The sequence below is a fragment of the Sceloporus occidentalis genome, unplaced genomic scaffold (genome assembly GCF_023333645.1).
Source record: "Sceloporus occidentalis isolate IW3139 unplaced genomic scaffold, rSceOcc1.0.p SCAF_2, whole genome shotgun sequence".
NCBI lineage: Eukaryota > Metazoa > Chordata > Lepidosauria > Squamata > Phrynosomatidae > Sceloporus > Sceloporus occidentalis.
Window position 1 is genome coordinate 94,930,907 of NW_028316982.1, and position 18,154 is coordinate 94,949,060.

The window sequence follows — 18,154 nt, forward strand, 5'->3', positions numbered from 1 at the left end:
ACTTGTTAAAGAGATGCAGAGCTTAAAGACAGCTATAGAGGCTCATTAGCACTTTTGAGGCAAAACAGCTTCCAACAAGAAATTACTTTCCTAAACCAGCTTTTGGAAAAGGGAATTTCCTCAATTTAGATTAAAATTCAAAAGAGGCTGTGATTACCCTAAGGCTTGTGACATAAAGCAGTAACATTCAGTATTAGCTTCAAATTTGTTAATGTTATCAGTGAAATCTTCAGATTTGGTTACTTTGTGATGTAGGAAACTGGGTGATTAAAAGAGGAAGATGAAACATCACAAAAGATATTACGTTTTTCACAGAAAAGTCACATTAATGAGCAGTACTGTTCACCTATTCTTTATAAATGTTTTTACCAGTGGGATTTCTTTTTTGGGGTGTGTGTGTGACTTTTCAAGTGCTTCAGGAGAAAAGCATTATCTTCTACTTTTTTATAGGCTCCATTTCTGAGCCCATGACCCAGGTGAAGACAAGATGGTGCCTGCTCTGTTCCCCATGTATAAGCCAACCTGCATAGATTTGAATTTGATTCAAAACTATCTTCTTCCCACCATATCTGAGGGCATCAACATAGCCTAGGGGCACAGATCTGTGTTCTTTAACAAATCATTGCCAGTCTAAAGTGGCTGCTTCATTCTGCCCAGTTGTAGTGACTACAGTGATTAATTTCTTCTTATGCAGAAATATCTCCAAGCCCTTGTCTGCACAGGCCCAAAAGACCATCCCCTCTCACCCATTCTGATGTCACCCTGTTCGGATGACACATGGCTCAAACCTCAGTTCTGGTGCAAGCAGTCTGGATGCTGTCTGGAAAGTTCAGCACCAGAATTGGGTTTGAAAAACCTACCTCTTACTACAGTTATTTCAGGAAGATCAAGTGCTCTTAGTTTCCATGCTGAGGCAACTGTTTGCATGGGCGTCCTGCTGAGCCACCAGCACATCTGCTGCTGTCACTAGTCACTCACTCTGAGGTCAGAACAAGGCATCCAGCTGTGCACATTATTCTTGCCCCAGAAGTAAATGACCCGTGGCGGCGGCAGATGGACCAGACTGGAAGGATGCCAGTGCAGACAGCTGTCCTAGTTTGGAAATGGAAGGTCGGGTAATGTGGGGAGATCAGAGCAGTACTGAGGCCAGGATACTCTGGGCTGCCCCCCATGCTGCCCCCCTGCATGGCCATAGCAGACAAGGCCCAAGAGAATGCCTTCTGAACAATGGCTCTAGGATGGGTAAGAGATCTATGACTCACCAGATGTTGTTGAAATACAACTCCCATCATACCTGACATTCTCCATGACTCTGGTGTATCAAAATATCCCATCAGCTAGGTTGAGGGTTAAACTGGGGTTTTTTGACCTCAATGAGAATGTAAATAAGAGAATAAAATTGTCATGTACACAGTACTCAGAGATGCATAAGCAAGAAACACAGGTTCACATGAAGTGGAACATTCATTATGAGCGGCAATTAACCTCCTTGTATTTTAAAAAATCAATACATGTTCAAGTGCTAGCGAGCAGTATTCTGTTGGCATCCTCTAGGCATAGACAAGCTGTTGGAAACCAACCCCCAGACCTGCCAGATCCATAAGACTTCAAGAGACAAGCAACCTCCTTCCCGTGACCCAAGAACTTTTCACTTTTTGTTATTCTTCCCCGCAGTTAAATCTTGTCAGGTCATTTTACATTCACATTGTTTACACATTTCATTCTTGAAACTACTTGTTTCTCTCTGTTTCTCTCTGTCACTCTCACACACTGGTTCTGTTTTAGTATTCCAACAGCCATTGCAAAGTCCTATTTTCCCCAACCCTATCTGGATAAACAGGTGGGAAGAGTTGTAAACAAACACTGCAGTGTATTCCCTCCTAATGGGAAGGTGCCAGCCAGGCAACCATGCCCTTCTTCAGAAGATTTTCTGCACTCCCCCATTTTTTCTATTTATCTTTTCCGGGTGAAAGTCAACATTTTAAACCTACTGAGAATACTTATTCCTAATTTTTCTATTTATTGCAGGGGATTCCTCAGGTTTGTGGTTTAATAGATTTTTGGACTTCTGGAAACCTGGGTTGCTCAGGCATGCCGCTGATATCTATCTTTTGTCTCTCAGTAAGGCTTTTTGGATTCTTATTTCTGTAGGCACACACCACCTGAGTGTGCTATTAGTTGACTAACTGGTCCACCCTTTTGCCCACTGCCTGAAAGGATGCTGTTTCTCAGATGGCTAAACAATTATAGGGTGGCTTTGGCTGCTGTCATGCTACAGAATTAATGCACTTTGATACCACTTTAACTGCCATGGCAACAGCTTATAGAACCCTGAGATTTGTAGTTTGTTCTCTGCAGAACAAAAAACTGGAAATCAGAAATTTCTGGCATTGCAGTCTGCAACATCAGAAATGTCTGATAACAGGCATGTATATATAGATACTGTTTATTTATTTATTTTTTTGGAAATTATGTTTTTAGAGGTGATTTATGCATTGTCTCAGTATCACAGTTACAGTAAATGCATTTTTAAAAATTTTACAATAGCCCCTGAAGAAGGCCAATTGGTGATAAGGCCAAAATGTGTTGGGACTTTTAAGAAATAAAAGGTTTTGGACCATCACACAGCACATGGGACTATGGACAATATCACACTATATTGTTACTATTCCAATTGAACTGTTATGATTGCCTCCTGTGGAATTCTGGGATTTGTAGTTTAGGAGAGGGGCATTTACAGTTCTCAGCCAGAGAGCTCCTAAGCCTCACTAAACTATAGACCCCAGGTTTCCACAGGAGGGGGCCATAACAATTGGCTATGACAAGTGGAATGACAGCACTATAACAGTGTAGTGTGATGTCCAAACTGTCTCCTTTCGTTCTTTAAGTTTGTTGTAGCACCAGAGCTCTTCGACAAAGAAGGCTAAATAGCTCACAGAACTACAGATCCCAGAATTTCATAGCATCGAGCCATGGCAATTAAAGCCACGAGCCATGGCAATACTTTCTGGCTCATGCGTAGGAAATGGCTCAACAGATGTTGTGAAACTTGGCAGCACAGGAGAAAGTTAGCATTAGGTCTAATTTATTTTCCACACTTACTGAACCCTGATCTGTTCAGCACTATCTATGGACTTTATCACATGGGCAAAAAAGATGGGAGCATAGCAGAATGTTCCCATTAATATTGCTGAATAACATGAAGATTATCACACAATGTTGTGTGATATTGCTATTATCCCACAATTATTGTGCGAATAAAGAGGAATTCTAGCATCACTTTTTATTCATGGGAATATGGCAAGTATTCTAAGGCTAGCTGGTATGGAGGATATGCAGTTTTCTCCCTTAGTGTGCCAGAGACTGATACCATATTGTACCTTTTGGATACAACTTTTTCATTTCTTTTCTGGAAATTCAGTGTGGACTAGTCCAGTAGCCAATACAGTATCTCGTGACCCATCACTGGTTTGTGTGGATTAGAACTTTGAGTTGCTCTGCTTTAAGAGCAGGGGTGACCCAAGATCCTCCTTTTTCAGGACATGTTCTACACTTGAACTTTCTGTCCAGGAGGAGGAATACCAAAATGTCCTCCATTTGGAGCATGGCTAAGAAGCATGTATTTATATTTATGTGAGTGTTTTCAGCTTTTATTTGGCAATGTCCTACATTTTCTTGAAGGTCCTATATTTTGTGGTGCCTTGTCCTGGGTCCAAAACACACTTCAGAAATTATCCAGTTTGAGACCACTTTAACTGCCCTGGCTCAACGCTAGGGAATCCTGGGGAACTGTACTTCATTGTGGCACCAGAACCCTCTGACAGAGGAGCTTAAATGTCTCACAAAACTATAGTTCCCAGAATCCCCTGGCATTGATCCAAGGGAGTTAAAGCGGTCTCAAACTGGATTATTTCTGCAGTGTGTTTTAGACCATAATCATACATGATAAAATGTACATACTAAAAACATTTGCATATCAAACAGTACAGACATCTTCCTCATTCTTCACATTCTCCAACCATCTTTCCACTATTAGTCTATCAAGTTTCATCTCTTCATTTCATCTCTTGTTTTAGTATATTAGCATGTTAATTTAGCATTTTTGCATTTTTACTGTCTGTTTTTGCTTATATATGTCTGACATTCTGCTCTTTGGTGAAAAGGGCTTTATAAATAAACATTGATATTATTATCCTTCCACTTCAGATGGAGTTAACATCTGTAACAAAAGACTGTGGGCCTCAGGTTTGCTTATAGCCAAAATTAGAAGCTGCTTTTCTTGCTAAGAACCTCTTGCATCTCATTTGGTGGAAGGAGCAAACTACAAATCCCAAAATTCCACAGCATTAAGCCATGGTAGTTAAAGTGGTGTCAAACAGGATTATTTCTGCAGTGCGGATGCAACCACAGGGAATGAAGTGTGATGAAGGCAAAAGACTGCCATGTGGCTCCAGTGTTCAGAAAAGAATGGAAACGAAGGGCAACTCTGTCTGAGAAAGAGGCTGCTTCTTCCTTCCTTCCTTCCTTCCTTCCTTCCTTCCTTCCTTTCATTCATTCTTTCTTTCCTTAAGGTGAAGGGCTGGATTATGGTAAGTGGCAGTGGAAAGGCCCAGCTTTTTCTCAGGAAAATAAATGGAAGACAATGGTGATGACTCTCAGGTTCCCTTCGCTTCCCAGTTGCTCATTCCCTTCTTATGGAGAGACAATCAGCAGGAGCTGAAGACCAAGTAGGAAGCAGACCTATCTGTTTGCCTTTTTGTGAAAAGATGTTCCTTCTTTGTCTTTTTTTGTGTGTGGAGTTGCTCATTTTATAGTATTTTTTTGTATGAATACAAAAGTCACAACAGGATTGGGCTGCATGTTCCATCCCCTCAAGGCAGATCTCATTTGTACATCAGTCACTTTTGTATGTTTTTAGTTATACTGTGCTTTTAAATTATACTGTGCTTTGAGTCCCAAACATAGTCTCCCCCCATCCCCAGTCATCAGGAACTCTCATTACTGACATTACCCAGAGTGCATTGGGAAATGGGAGTAAGGATCGCTACCACTGACTACATTAGCCAGAGCGCACTGCTTCCACACATGGTGTCCTCATAACCTATGTGATGTTTGGAGTCAGTCTATTTTAATTTTTGCATCACTTTAATATAGTGCTGTAAATCTGACATTTGTGCTGTATTTAACCACTGTTGTTTGAGGTCTTTGTGGTACAAAGCCCAATTATTTCAAGCCGATTCTGACACTATACTTTCTACATCCTTTGAGCTGCTAAATCCAGCATTTGTTAACATACTCTACTCTCATCAGGTGTTCAGTTCATTCATGAAGTTCTCTAATCCCTGCTTTGTGATTGATTTTGAAAGATGCTAATTAACTTTTGTCATAATGTTTATTATATGTGATTGATGCTATTAACCCCATAGGCAATTTAAAAGTCTACTTTGTCCAAATGTTTTTAAAAAACAGCTTCATAAATGGTAATTGTGCTTTATATAATGTATATATCACTTGCAGATTAACTCTCTCCAGACACCAGGCTATGAGCAAATTACTTGCTAATTATATTAGTCTGAACCTCTCTCGGTGTCTAAGCGTGGGATACTTAATAGTGTTTTGTATCAATGATCATAGGAGAACTGTCTAGGATATATATAGACCATTAAAATAAATAATGGACAAGACCAAAGCAATTTACATCAAAATTAATAGGCCTTATTTCCAGATAAGTGTGTTTGGAAGAATAAGTTGTTGTATAAGCCTTGATTCTCACATTTATATAGATTTATATTCTTCTGTGTAATCCTTGATCAAGGCACTGCTGGTTAGGATTGTATTACAACTTAAACATAGAAAACACACTCAAAGGACATATTGAAGGCAGTTGTAGTCACTATTAGATTACTCTCACATTATGTCCTGGCAGCTGAAAGGATAAGTGTCTTGTTTCTGTCAATCTGAATGGGGCCAGAAATACTGAGCTCAGTTTTTCTGCTGGATCAATACTTGAAAGTGGATGATGATACCTGCCAAATTCTTATGCTGTTTCTTCGACTGTCACTGGGAAGACATCAGACATCAGGAAGACAGCATGGCATCAGGCCTGAACTTGGCTGGGCCCATGTCCTACAATCCTGAGATCGCTTAAAGGCCTCCTTCATAAATGAGGGTGCAGTCTTCTTGCATAAAAAGATTCTGCTTGATGCCCTTATCACCAATAGAAGCAAATTCAGCAGTAGAAACAAAAGTAGAAGGGAATGAACAAGGCATGTATAGTAGTAAGAGACTACTGTGTGCTTCAGAAATAGGTTCAACATCAAATACAGCAATTATGGCCTGTTACAGACTGCCAAAATAAAGCTGCTTCGGGTCTCTTTGGAGGTATACTATTTAAATGATGCAGAGTCCAGAGGTCGCGCCAAAGTCACACACCATTCCTAAGCACTGGAGTGCAGCTTTGGTGCAGCTTCTGGATTCTTAGGACGCATGCATAATTTAAACAGCATACCTCCAAAGAGACCCGAAGCAGCTTTATTTTGGCAGTCTGTAACAGGCCTATGATTCTGGGTAAGGTTCCTTTCCAGCTACCTTGATCCATAGCAATGTGCAAAATATTGTTGCAGGGTAGGGTTACACCAAAGAGGAGAGAGTGAGTTGGATGGAAATAACTGGTCATGCTCCCCTATATCTCTGCCAAATGGACTAGAAAGGAGGAGTTACCCTTCAGGCTCTAAGAGCCATTATCCCATCATGGAGGGATACTATGGAGGTTGGCCTCCATAGTACCAGAATGGAGAGGGCAGCTGTGAAAGAACTAGAAAAGATTCTGAAACTCAAAGATATACAACTCAGTACATAAGTTAGAATCATACAAGCCATTGCATTTCCTATTACCATGTATGGATGTGACAGCTGGACAGTTAAGGAAGAAGATAGGAAGAAAATAAATTCATTTGAGATGTGGTGTTGGAGAAGAGTGCTGAGGATTCCCTGGACAGCCAAGAAGACAAACAAATGGGTCATGGAGCAGATCAAGCCAGAAATCTCCATGGAAGCCAAGATGACAAAGCTGAGGCTGTTACACTTCGTACCCATCATGAGAATGCATGACTCATTGGAAAAATAATAATGCTAGGAAAGGTGGAGGGAAGCAGAAGGAGATAAGGCTGCATGCTAGATGGATGGACTCTATTAGGGGGTATCAGTTTACAGGAATTAAGCAGAACCATGGAGGACAGAGAATCTTGGAGACATTTCATTCAAAGGGTTGCCATGGGTCAAAATCGACTCGAAAACTGTTAACACAAAAAATGTGATCACTTCTGGATGTACCTGTAATGAGTCTGACTGACATATTCTGAACCAGTTGGAGTTCCTGGATGTGGTACAAAGGTGCCCATTTTAGAGCACATTGCAGAAGTTCAGACTTGAGGTTTCCAGCATGTGCACTATCATCTTTGAGTATGAGCAATGCCCAGCTTGCTGAATTTACACTGGCATTGTCAGGAAGACATGGGGCTCTAAACGAAGGGATAATGAAGGGGGAAATGTCTCTGGCCACACACTAGAATTTACACAGAGCCAAAGCTAGGAATCTATGACCAAGGTTGGTTCCTTAGCCCATGCCAACAAGGAAACATATGTATTCCCTTCTGTACTGAAACAGTGCCATTTACAAATACAATTGACCCTCCACATTTGTGGCTTTGACTTTTGCGGATTTGATTATTTGCGGTTTTGAGTAATATCTTCTCTCTAGGAATCTGTAGGTTCTTCAGCAAAACCGTTATCCATAGAATTGTACTGGGGAGCCTAGAAGTTCATAGAGAAAACACTTATCTAGGCATTTGTAGGTCCTCCTGCATGATTCTATGATCAACTTCTGGCAGATGATGAGCATAGAATTGTACTAGAGGACCTGGAAATTCCTAGAGAGGTGTTCTCTTAAAAAGAATAGTGTTTTTTTTTAATTTGCAATTTCCCCACATTCACGGGAACTTCAGCAAATATGGAGGACCACTGTAGTAGATTTGTTTACTATAAAGTGCCTTTAGTCACTAGGAATGACTTGAAGGCGAGCACCCCCTAGGGCACACTCTCTCAGCCTCAGGCTAGCAATAGCAAAACCTCCCCCCCCCCCCCCCGATGAAACTTGCCAAGAAAACCCCATGATAGTTTCACCTTATAGCTTTTTGTCTGTGTGTGGAAGTGGTGTGTTCCAGGTAATGTAGTCCACGGTAAAGATCCTCACTCCCATTTCACAATGCATTCTCCACTGACTTCATTATCAAGAGTGCATTGTGAAATGGGAGTGAGGATCGCTACCACTGACTACATTACTCAGAGTGCATCACTTCCACAGACACAAAAAAAGGAGCTGTGTTCTTGGCCCTCCCTCTCTACTGAGCCAGGTTTTGTCCTTGACTGTGTGCCCTCAGAGACAGCATTGTGTGCCAGAGAGGGCACGCGTGCCACAGGTTCACCACCAGGGCGATATGGAGTTCTGAAATTTCTAGATTTAGCCATCATCTAAATGTTTAATTTGAAGTGAGTTATCAATTATGAAAAGTTTTGAAGTATATTTCTATACATGCTCTAGAGGAATTGATTCAATTATAGTTGGGTAGTTATCTGGGAAAGAACACGTATGTGTGAAGGAAGATTTGTGATGTAGTTAATTAGATTTCAGCAAGATAACAATGGTTGTTCTAGTTGTATATCAATTAGTTATTAACCAAGTATCACAGCTTTGGCAAAAATTTAAATCAGGAAAATGCTTTCACTGCTTTTATCATGTGAAGCTATTGTTTAAAATTATTGTCTCGACAAAAAATGGGATAGAAATAAAAGTTTTATTTATTGTTTTATTAAATAAAAAGTGGGGAAAGAATATGAATAAATTGAAGGGGTGTGGTAAGGAAGAAAAATCAAAATTTGAAATTCAGCCAGATTTCAAATTTGGAATGTTTAGATTTTAATGTGAAATATTATACAAAACAAAGTTATAGTGATTGCGATTGTTTGGTAATTGTAAAAACCCTGTGTTATTTAAAACTTAATTTAAAATGTGGGTTTGTTTTAGGAAGGTTAGCTGGTTGTTGATGCTTATAGTACATTAGTATTGTTGTTTTTGATGTGGAAATTCAGAGGAAGATATCAGTGGATTTTGCTCCTGTAAGTTACTGGGTAGTTGTACACAGAATCAGTATAATTCTAGTAATTTTACAAAGCACTTGTATCGATCAACATAATTTTGGTAGTGTATGATATGTGACATTGAGTGTGGGACTCATGTTGACCTCCACATGTTGCTGAAATGAAAGTTCCATCAGCCTCATCCAGCATAGTAAATAGTGAGGAATACAAGAAGCTGCAGTCCTAGAGGCTCACATGATTCCCACCCATCCCCTGCTCTGCCATCCAGGACTAATGGTGTTCTGTACAAATGCATTTCTAACTTTTCTGTTTGGAGATAACATGAAACTAGATGGGAAAACAGTTAATACTAAATTTCTTATATGCTTTCCTTTTTTTTTATTTTCTTGGCTAACAAGATTTGAGACTGCTTTCATTGCAAATACCTGGAATATACCAGGTGTTCTAAAAGAGCTATTCAGCTCCTTGAAAATGCTAATTTTGATATTTGTTTTCTGTCAGCAGGAACTGTATAAAATACTTGGTATTTCTATAGGTTGATTGTGGGATTCATCTCAAGTGTACTTATCAGCTCCCCCAAAATAAATTTTCCTTGTGAAACTCTTTTTTATATAGGTATACTCAGTACATTGACATTTGCAGACCCACTGCAAGTGTGGGGTTTGCTTTAGTAACTATGAACACAGCAAACATTTTGTTGATGAAATGGGAAAGGCCACAGTTTTATTGGTTACAGCTGAATAGGTTTGGCCCAGAGCATGGGCGCAGATCCAGACGTTGGTTGACCTGCCTCACAGCCTATGGCAACCCATTCACCAGTCAACCTGCCTGCTATCCAGTGGAAACTCATTCACCCAGCCCTCCTGCTAAGTAATGCTGGAATGACAGACATCAGAATCCCCTCAGATAGAAAACACAGTGTGGCTCCCCTACCACCTACAATCTGAATGTCTCCTAAACTCCACCTCCATACCAGATATGATGGGAACATACCTGTTTACTCCTAGACAGCCCAAAGTTGTGACAATCAGTACAGTCATCCCTCCTTATCAATGGATTCAACCATCCATGATTTGAAAATATTTTTTAAAAAATCCCAAAAGCAAACCTTGATTTTGCCATTTTATATAAAGGGTACAATTTCACTATTCCATTGTATTCATATCCATGATGGATTTTGATACCCACTGATGGTTCTGGGACCAAACCCATCAGATAAATATTGAAGGACTCTTATTGAAAGAAGCCTAGTAGTCGTACCAATATATGTCTTATTGCACGGGCACTTAATGCCGTATACAAACACTGGAAGTAGAGTCGTCCCCCCAAGTCCGCGGACTTGAGATGCATGGACTTGAAAATCTGTGGAGGGGTGACTGTCATTAACGCCAATGGGGCATGTGTCCATGTCGCATGCCCCGCATGCATGCACTCCATTCAAGCCTATGAGGCTTGAATATGCGTGGGTTTTGGAACTTGCAGAGGGGTCCAGAATGGATCCCCTGTGAGTTCCAAGGGCCAACTGTATTACAGTTGGTAAAAGTATCTAATTTAACTAACTGTTCTTGTTCATTCTTCTGAAAAGAGAATGTTCTAGTATTCAAGGTAAGTTTACATATTTTACAATGGCCACAAGAATAATGTCCTTTCACATTGTTCCCCTTGGGCGGGGGGTGATTGCTTGTAAATCTGAATGGATTAATCTATCTTTTATGGAATTTGTTTTAGCAAAATCAACTCAAGATTGTTGTTCACAGCATGGGATCTCCCTAAGGATATGTCAATGTTTGTAAATATTTTTCCTAATTATATAAGAAAAGGGAGTGCCATTGTAAAATATACTAAAACATCCTCTTTTCAGAAGAATGGACAAGAAGTGTTAGTTAAATTAGATACTATTATTAACTGTAATTCACTCAATATAGTACAGCATGGCCCCACCGTACGTGGGCCCGCTATATGCGGACTTGAGGTCGCACGGACACCGAGCCCTAATATAGTGAATGGGGCTTAATCATTTGCAGAATTTGCCTTATGTGGGGGGTCCGGAACAGATCCCATGCATAAGGTGAGGGCGCACTGTATATGGTATTAAGTGTCCATGCAGTAAGACATACTTTGGCATTGAATCTCAATTATAGAATGGGTGGGTTGGTGGGGACTTTGTTCTAGATTTTCATGTGCACTTATCCAGTTCTCACTTTGCAAATCAGTGTTCAGACTGGAACACAGATGTATGGCTATGCACCTATGGATCTTCCCACAGCATGGTCTAACCATTGTAAAGTGGCCTAAAGTCTGTCAGTTACAAGCTTTTTTCTTTGTTTCTTATGGGATCTGGCTGCTTGTATCAGATAGAAAGCATGACAACTGCAGTGTCGCTTGAAAATGCTTGAGAAAATGTAAAGGACTTTTTTGTACATCATTACATGCTGCCCTTTCCTGAGTATTTAAACATTAAAAATCTTTTTTTTTCAACAGTGATTTTTTTTAAATAATAAGTTTTTTTCTTAAATTATTACGCAGAAATAGGACCTAGATCAGGTTTATTTATGTCTATCAACAGGCTCCATGTACTCTGTGAACACTTTGAAAAAGTATAGAAGCCAGTGTGCTTACACTATTCCTGCAAGTGAGGAAGAACCAAAACTACACAGGATAAATAGGAGTTTTTTGATAAGAAGCAGTAGATGAAGATGAGAGAGGAAAGACTTCCTGTATGTGTAGTGGAAGATTAGTGGGAAGTGGGTATAATGTTGAGGAATGAAAAGAAAAAGGACTGATCTTGACACTGTGGCTGAGAGATGGATTGGCAAGATAGAAATATCAGCACTTTAGAGTTCAGTTCTGTGCAAGGTTACCTGAGACCTACATCTGATTAAACATGTATAGAATAGTGCTGCAATCATATCTTTTCTGCTTTTTATCTCAGTTTTTGGCTCTAGGTTGATGGAAAAAGCTATCACCATGTAGTTTGCCCTCAAATTGATTTCTGTGTCCTGTTGCAAAGATGGTTATATCATTCTGCATCTTAGTGAAGACTGAAAAGCATTAAATGTGATTATGCATGCTATTTAAACTCCTGTACTTATCTGGTCCTTGAAACTAGCAAAGCTGAGTGTGAGCTGAAATCAAGGTTGGTTTAGAAGTCCACAAAATAACAGCATGCATTTGATTCCTAGTGCTGCTGCAGGGCATACTACCATACACTGCTTTGTATACTTTTCAGAACGTTTTCCAAAATAGGAAAACAATTGCTACATGTTGTGTCTGTTATTAAACTATTAAGGTATATAATTTTGTGAGGCGATTAAAAAAGAGTTACAGCACCTGATTTATATTTTAATGTATAAAGCCGTTCACACCAGGAGCTGCCTGAGGTTCTAAAGCTTGAGGCCGTCTACAACCTGTTTTCCTTATTGATATTGACAAATTCAGCCATCAGCTTCATTGTATGAATGAAGTTAAATATGAACTACTAATAAAGGAAAGTTAATAGGATGTATTCTGTATATGCAGTTCGAAGCTTACTCATAGGAGAGCAAGGGGCTTGACAGACGGCCCCAAAGGAACAGCTTTATGCTGTCCTTTTCAGAGCTGGATTGGGGCTGCAGCAACTGCATGCTGTGTCCCGATCTGGTGCTTTGCCAGCTCTAAAAAGAATGACAAAAAGCAGCTCCTTTTAGAGCTGGCAAAAAGCCGCCCTTTCCACAGTGGCAGTGGCTTTTTGGTGTTTCTTTGCAAGTACGATGGGACGTGTGGAGGCTATGCATCCATCGCGTCAAAATGGCGGTGCCCATGTGTACAGGGCGCTGCCGTTTTGACGCCCCTGTCGCTTGCTAGGGGTGAGGCCGGTATGGATGGTGTGTCCTTGGCCAACTCCTAGCACGTGACGGGGGTGGCGGAAAGGCCCATCTAAATTGGGCCTATACTGAGTTCAGTGAAAATAACAGAGCACTTTCTTGTATAGATTGCTACCACAATATTAAGTATGTCCATCCTTTCAAATGGGGCGGAAGCGTTACCAGTGTGATCATGCCGCAGGCATTTCTAAAGTGGAATGGAAGCATTATCGCCATGGAATCGTCAGGGAAGCAGCCCTTTTCTTATTAACGGATTAATCTGTTAATAATAAGAAATTGGCTTCTCCACTGACAATTCCATGGGATAATGCTTCTGTTTCATTTTAGAAGCATGATCACCCCATTATAATGACATTTTGGCGATGGAAGCATGATGTTTGCAGCACTACGTGATAAACCCCATAGGAAATGCCAGTTACACATACTCTGGCTGTAATACTTTTTTAATGTTTGAAACTGCCTTGAGATCTTGATTAAATATTTATGTGATATGTAAACAATCGTTAAAGGCATTTTTTGAATCTGATAAAAAAACTAAATAAAGAATTGTACAAATAGAAATGGATACACTGTATGATGACATTTACCTTTTAAATACTACCATTTAACAAGTACATTCTTTAACCTGACGTTTGTTCACATGTATGTTTTTCAGATGCTCATCTGCACCAAATCCCTTAAGTAGTTTTTAAACAATTATTGTCTGTAATCTTTATGTTTGTTCTATTGTCAGATGGATAAAGATAGATTTGATCGACATTCTGCGGGGAAATTCAATATGTAAATGATGATGAGTAGAGCACTGTTAACATTTGTGCCTGTGTGACTCAGAGTAGAAGATAATCCTTCTAGTGTTGTGCTGATGCTTCATTAAAAACTTTGTAAGACATTATAAAAAACAAAGAACTGTTCTTATCAGCATTGTAGAAGTACTGAACTAGAGGGACTTTAAAAAGGTTATGTAAAAATACAGAACAATTACAAGTACATGAGTGAAGAACCCTGGTCGTTTTAAATTATTTTTAAAATGTAATTACAAAAAGATATGTGGTTACTAATGCTAAAATATTCATTGACTCCAGTTTAATATTCATTAAAATCTGAAAGTCTCAGACCCTCAAAGCTTTCTATGTAGCCTAGATATTAGTATGTTTTTGTATATGATGCTGAAGGAATGGTTTGTGGGGAAATGCTATGGGTTTTTAAAGGCTGCAGCCTTTGTCAGTCTACTATCTTCAAGATGTACTTTGTTACAGCTGCCATCATTCTTAGTTGGCATCACCAATGGCCATTCTGGTTGGGTTCTGTGATTTGGAACTGAACACATCTAGAAGATGCCAGGAAAATTGCTGTATTCATAGCATACATGTACTTTCAAGTTGTCTGTCCACTTCTGGTGACCCCATGAATTTTGTAGGATTTTCTCAGGCAAGAAATACTCAGAGATGGTTTGCCTGTTACTTCCTCTGAAATATAATGGTATTAGTTGGTGACCTCCCATCCAAGTACTAAACAGGACTGACTCTATATAGCTTCCAGGATCAGATGAGTTCTGGTGCCTTTAGGGTACTCGCTACCTGAGAGCAATACCGATCAATCTCAGTTGGTTTTACTACAGATTGGTCATGTGGAGTATATGATATGTAACAGACGCATAGCGTCCGCATGTCGTGCCGCACTTGTGATGTCACTTGTGCTTGTGATGCACTCGGATGTTACAAGCACGTCACAAGCCCATATACGGGCACCGCCATTGTTACATGATGAATGCATATTGTCCGCACATCGTGCTATGCTTGTGATGTCATTCGCAGTTGTGATGCACTTGGATGTCACAAGCGTGGCTTTTCGTGGGTTCTTTTTCCTCTGCAGGGAAGCCGTGTGGTTTGGCGGCTGCGGCTTCCCTGCAGGGGGAAAAAGGAGCTGGCAGGCCTCCCTTTTTGGCAAGTCTATACCATGCCATTATGACTTTAACCTTGCTTGTCTAGCCCAAATTCATTTGCTGGTCCCAAAACTGATAGAATCAATTGTTTCATGGGAAGTCAGTATTTATACAGATCTCTTTGATTGAATGGGTCTACTCAGATGTATTTAGGCTTCACTTTCAATGTTATAATATCATATTTATATAAATCAAATTGCAATAGTGGCTGTATTTTTCTCATGGTTCATAAATATGAAAGTTATCCTTATAAATAAATTCTGAACATACATATTCTTTTTGCATTTCAGTTCTGTAGGATTTGGTTTTACATTTTGTGAAAATGAGAAATATTTTCATTTGGTGTGCACACGTTAACACTGGCATTCACACATGCTGTTGATAGCAATGTTTGTTCAGATATACAGATACATTTTTTTTTCTTTTTCACCATAGGTCAAAGGATCTAATAAAGGAAGCTATCCTTGACAATGACTTCATGAAGAATCTAGAACTGTCTCAGATCCAGGAGATTGTGGATTGTATGTATCCGGTGGAATATGGCAAGGACAGTTGCATCATCAAGGAGGGAGACGTGGGTTCACTGGTTTATGTCATGGAAGGTATGTTCTGCAGTTCATACTTTGAAAGTGATATATGTAAAAGTGATACATACACATACACTCCATTTGATCTAGTTTCACAGAATTGGTTCTTATCGTGTATACAACATTCCATATTTGTTGAATAAGCAAGTGATATAATTTCTGATTAGATTTTTTTTGTTTACCATTTTGTATGATAATACTAGAATTCATTTTATTCCTGTTCTGAGTGGGTAGACTTAGAATATATCTGTTCTCAACAGTCAGTTAATGGTTTCATGGTTTACTGTGTTCTTGCTCAGGGTAATCTAGCCAAAATGGGAGTGTATTATAATAGGAAAGCACACTGTTGTTTGGTGTCTTGCTTATAATGCTACACAGTCACACTTACTGTGCACATTCACCATATGGATAATAAGATTACCTTTATCTGTCAATTTGGTACAGAGACAGAGAAAATACAGGGTGGGTGGGCTTGATGTGTTTTGGAGAACACTCAGTGCAGAGCTCTGTCAATATAGACTCAATCTGCAAGTTGCTTCCTATATTAAAATTTAGATCAGTGAAGGACACACATATTGCAGAACTGCTTATGAAATTTTACCATACAGTATGTTTACATCTATATTTTTAATAATCTTTTATATGTTGTTTTAAGACCTATAGGCTATTCCCAAGGCAACAGCTCTATGGTAACATTCTGAACTAGCAAATAGTCTGCAGCCTTTGATCATACCCTCTTTTTTGTATTTGCTTGCAATGAAAATTATGTTTCTGTCTTTGTGGTGTGTCACACTGTTTAAGCTTCAAACCAGCAAATACCACTTTAATATGAACACATAAAATGTGGTTTGTCTTATACTGTCCAAACACTAGATCAGCATTTCAGTTGCTGTTGTAATTACTGCATCTAGATAGTTCATTTTAATATAACTGCTATCTCTGATTTAAGAGGTAAGAAAAGCCCTCAAATACCTTGATATATTTGTGTATTATGAAGATTATCTAACTGTGAATATTATGGGTTGGATACAGCTTTGGTCATACTTCAGGCAAACCACTCTAAGTCAATGGCACAAATTAATGATGACTAAACTAAGTTCCATTGCAAAGGGATCATGGAGCATCTTTGAGACTGTGTGAAAGAAGTTGTACAATAAGCTTTCATAGACTTGGTTTACTTCCTCAGATGCATGGAGTGAAGCAAGTATCATTGACTTAATTGTATCTATTCTAAGACCATGTCTGCATGGAGGAAATGAAATATTCTTGTTCCATTCCCAACCTGTTTAGATGATGCAGAGGGTCAGAACAAGGGGAACATGGATCCAATCCCATGGTCCAGGGCTATTTTCCAGAGTAAAATGCACCCTCATTTGCCCCAATCAGGCCAGAAACTCTGGAAAATTCTCCGGGCCATTTGGAATGTGTGCTAGTGTGGGAATGTCGATGGGTGGAGTGACGAGGCCCGGAGGAGGCACTCTGAGCTGGGTGAGCCACTCAGTCAAAAGGCAATGCTATCCATTGTGAATGCTGGTTTTGTGAACAACTCATCCTCCGCACAGATCCAGAAGCCCCAATATTAAGCCGGGTTTTCCCATCATTTTGGGTCAGGCAAACGCATGCCTGAGTCTGGATCCAGCTTTCCTTTTGTCTTTACTGTTTACTATATCTGTGAGACATTTCAACATGAATCCTGAGCAATGTTAGATATAGTTGGCTGTTTGTATCTGAGGGATCTGTTCTGGACCCCTCACTCACAAATGCCAAATATCATAGACTTCGAGTCCCATTCTTCTCCATGTTGGTGTGACATGTGCATGGCCACATTGTTGCGGCCATATGTACACACTGGAGAATGGGATGGGGCTATCTGTGCATGCTCCAATCTGTGGACGGCAAGCCAGCAGATACAAAGGGCTGACTATATTCTAAATGAAGTAACCGAAAAGGTTTATACCCAAGAGTTCAAGATCATTGCACAGGATGTTGTGAAACAATCTAATTTCTGAGACTAATTTAATTTCAGGGGATCTTAATGGGAACTGGCAATATTTTCTGTTCATATTTTCAACACTTTTAAAAACCAGCTGGTGATACAGTTCCTCTCTATATCTCTGCGCATTTCATTTATTGTGAAAGCGGGCTAATTTGGAAGAAAGTTAAGTAGATATTCAGATGTAATGTTGATTGCTTCATTAATGACATTTGGTTAGGTTTTACATTTACTGATCACAAAGGCATTTACCGTATATACTTGACTATAAGTCGACTTCACGTATAAGTCAAGGACAGGTTTGGGGACCAAAATTATGGAGTTTGGGATGACCCGTGGATAAGTCGAGGATAACACCTAGGGGCATGTAACCATGGATCTAAAAGATGAAGCAAAGGAAAACAATGCCAAAGAATTTACAGAATTCCAGTAGGCAAAACTGTTTGTGCTCTTAACCTAAAGGTTGGATGGATGAGAGACTAGAACGAGGGTCAGTGCTTCCAAGATTGATTACAATCTTGCCTTTCACTAGGGAATGGTTTATATATATATATAAGAGTTAAAATGTAGTACTTGCATTGACCTGTGGATAAGTTGACTCAAGTTTTTGGGT

The 18,154-nt window shown here is 39.6% G+C and overlaps 1 protein-coding gene across 2 annotated transcripts in view; it reads left to right on the forward strand.

The window, feature by feature from the left end:
• The window catches only part of LOC149318733 (cGMP-dependent protein kinase 1), a 799,226-nt gene that overhangs the window by 173,692 nt on the left and 607,380 nt on the right, over positions 1–18,154 (forward strand). For both annotated transcript variants that reach the window (XM_089510365.1, XM_089510362.1), the window contains exon 2: positions 15,397–15,563. In XM_089510365.1, the coding sequence (XP_089366491.1) occupies positions 15,397–15,563 (167 nt within the window). The remainder of the gene's footprint in view (positions 1–15,396; positions 15,564–18,154) is intronic.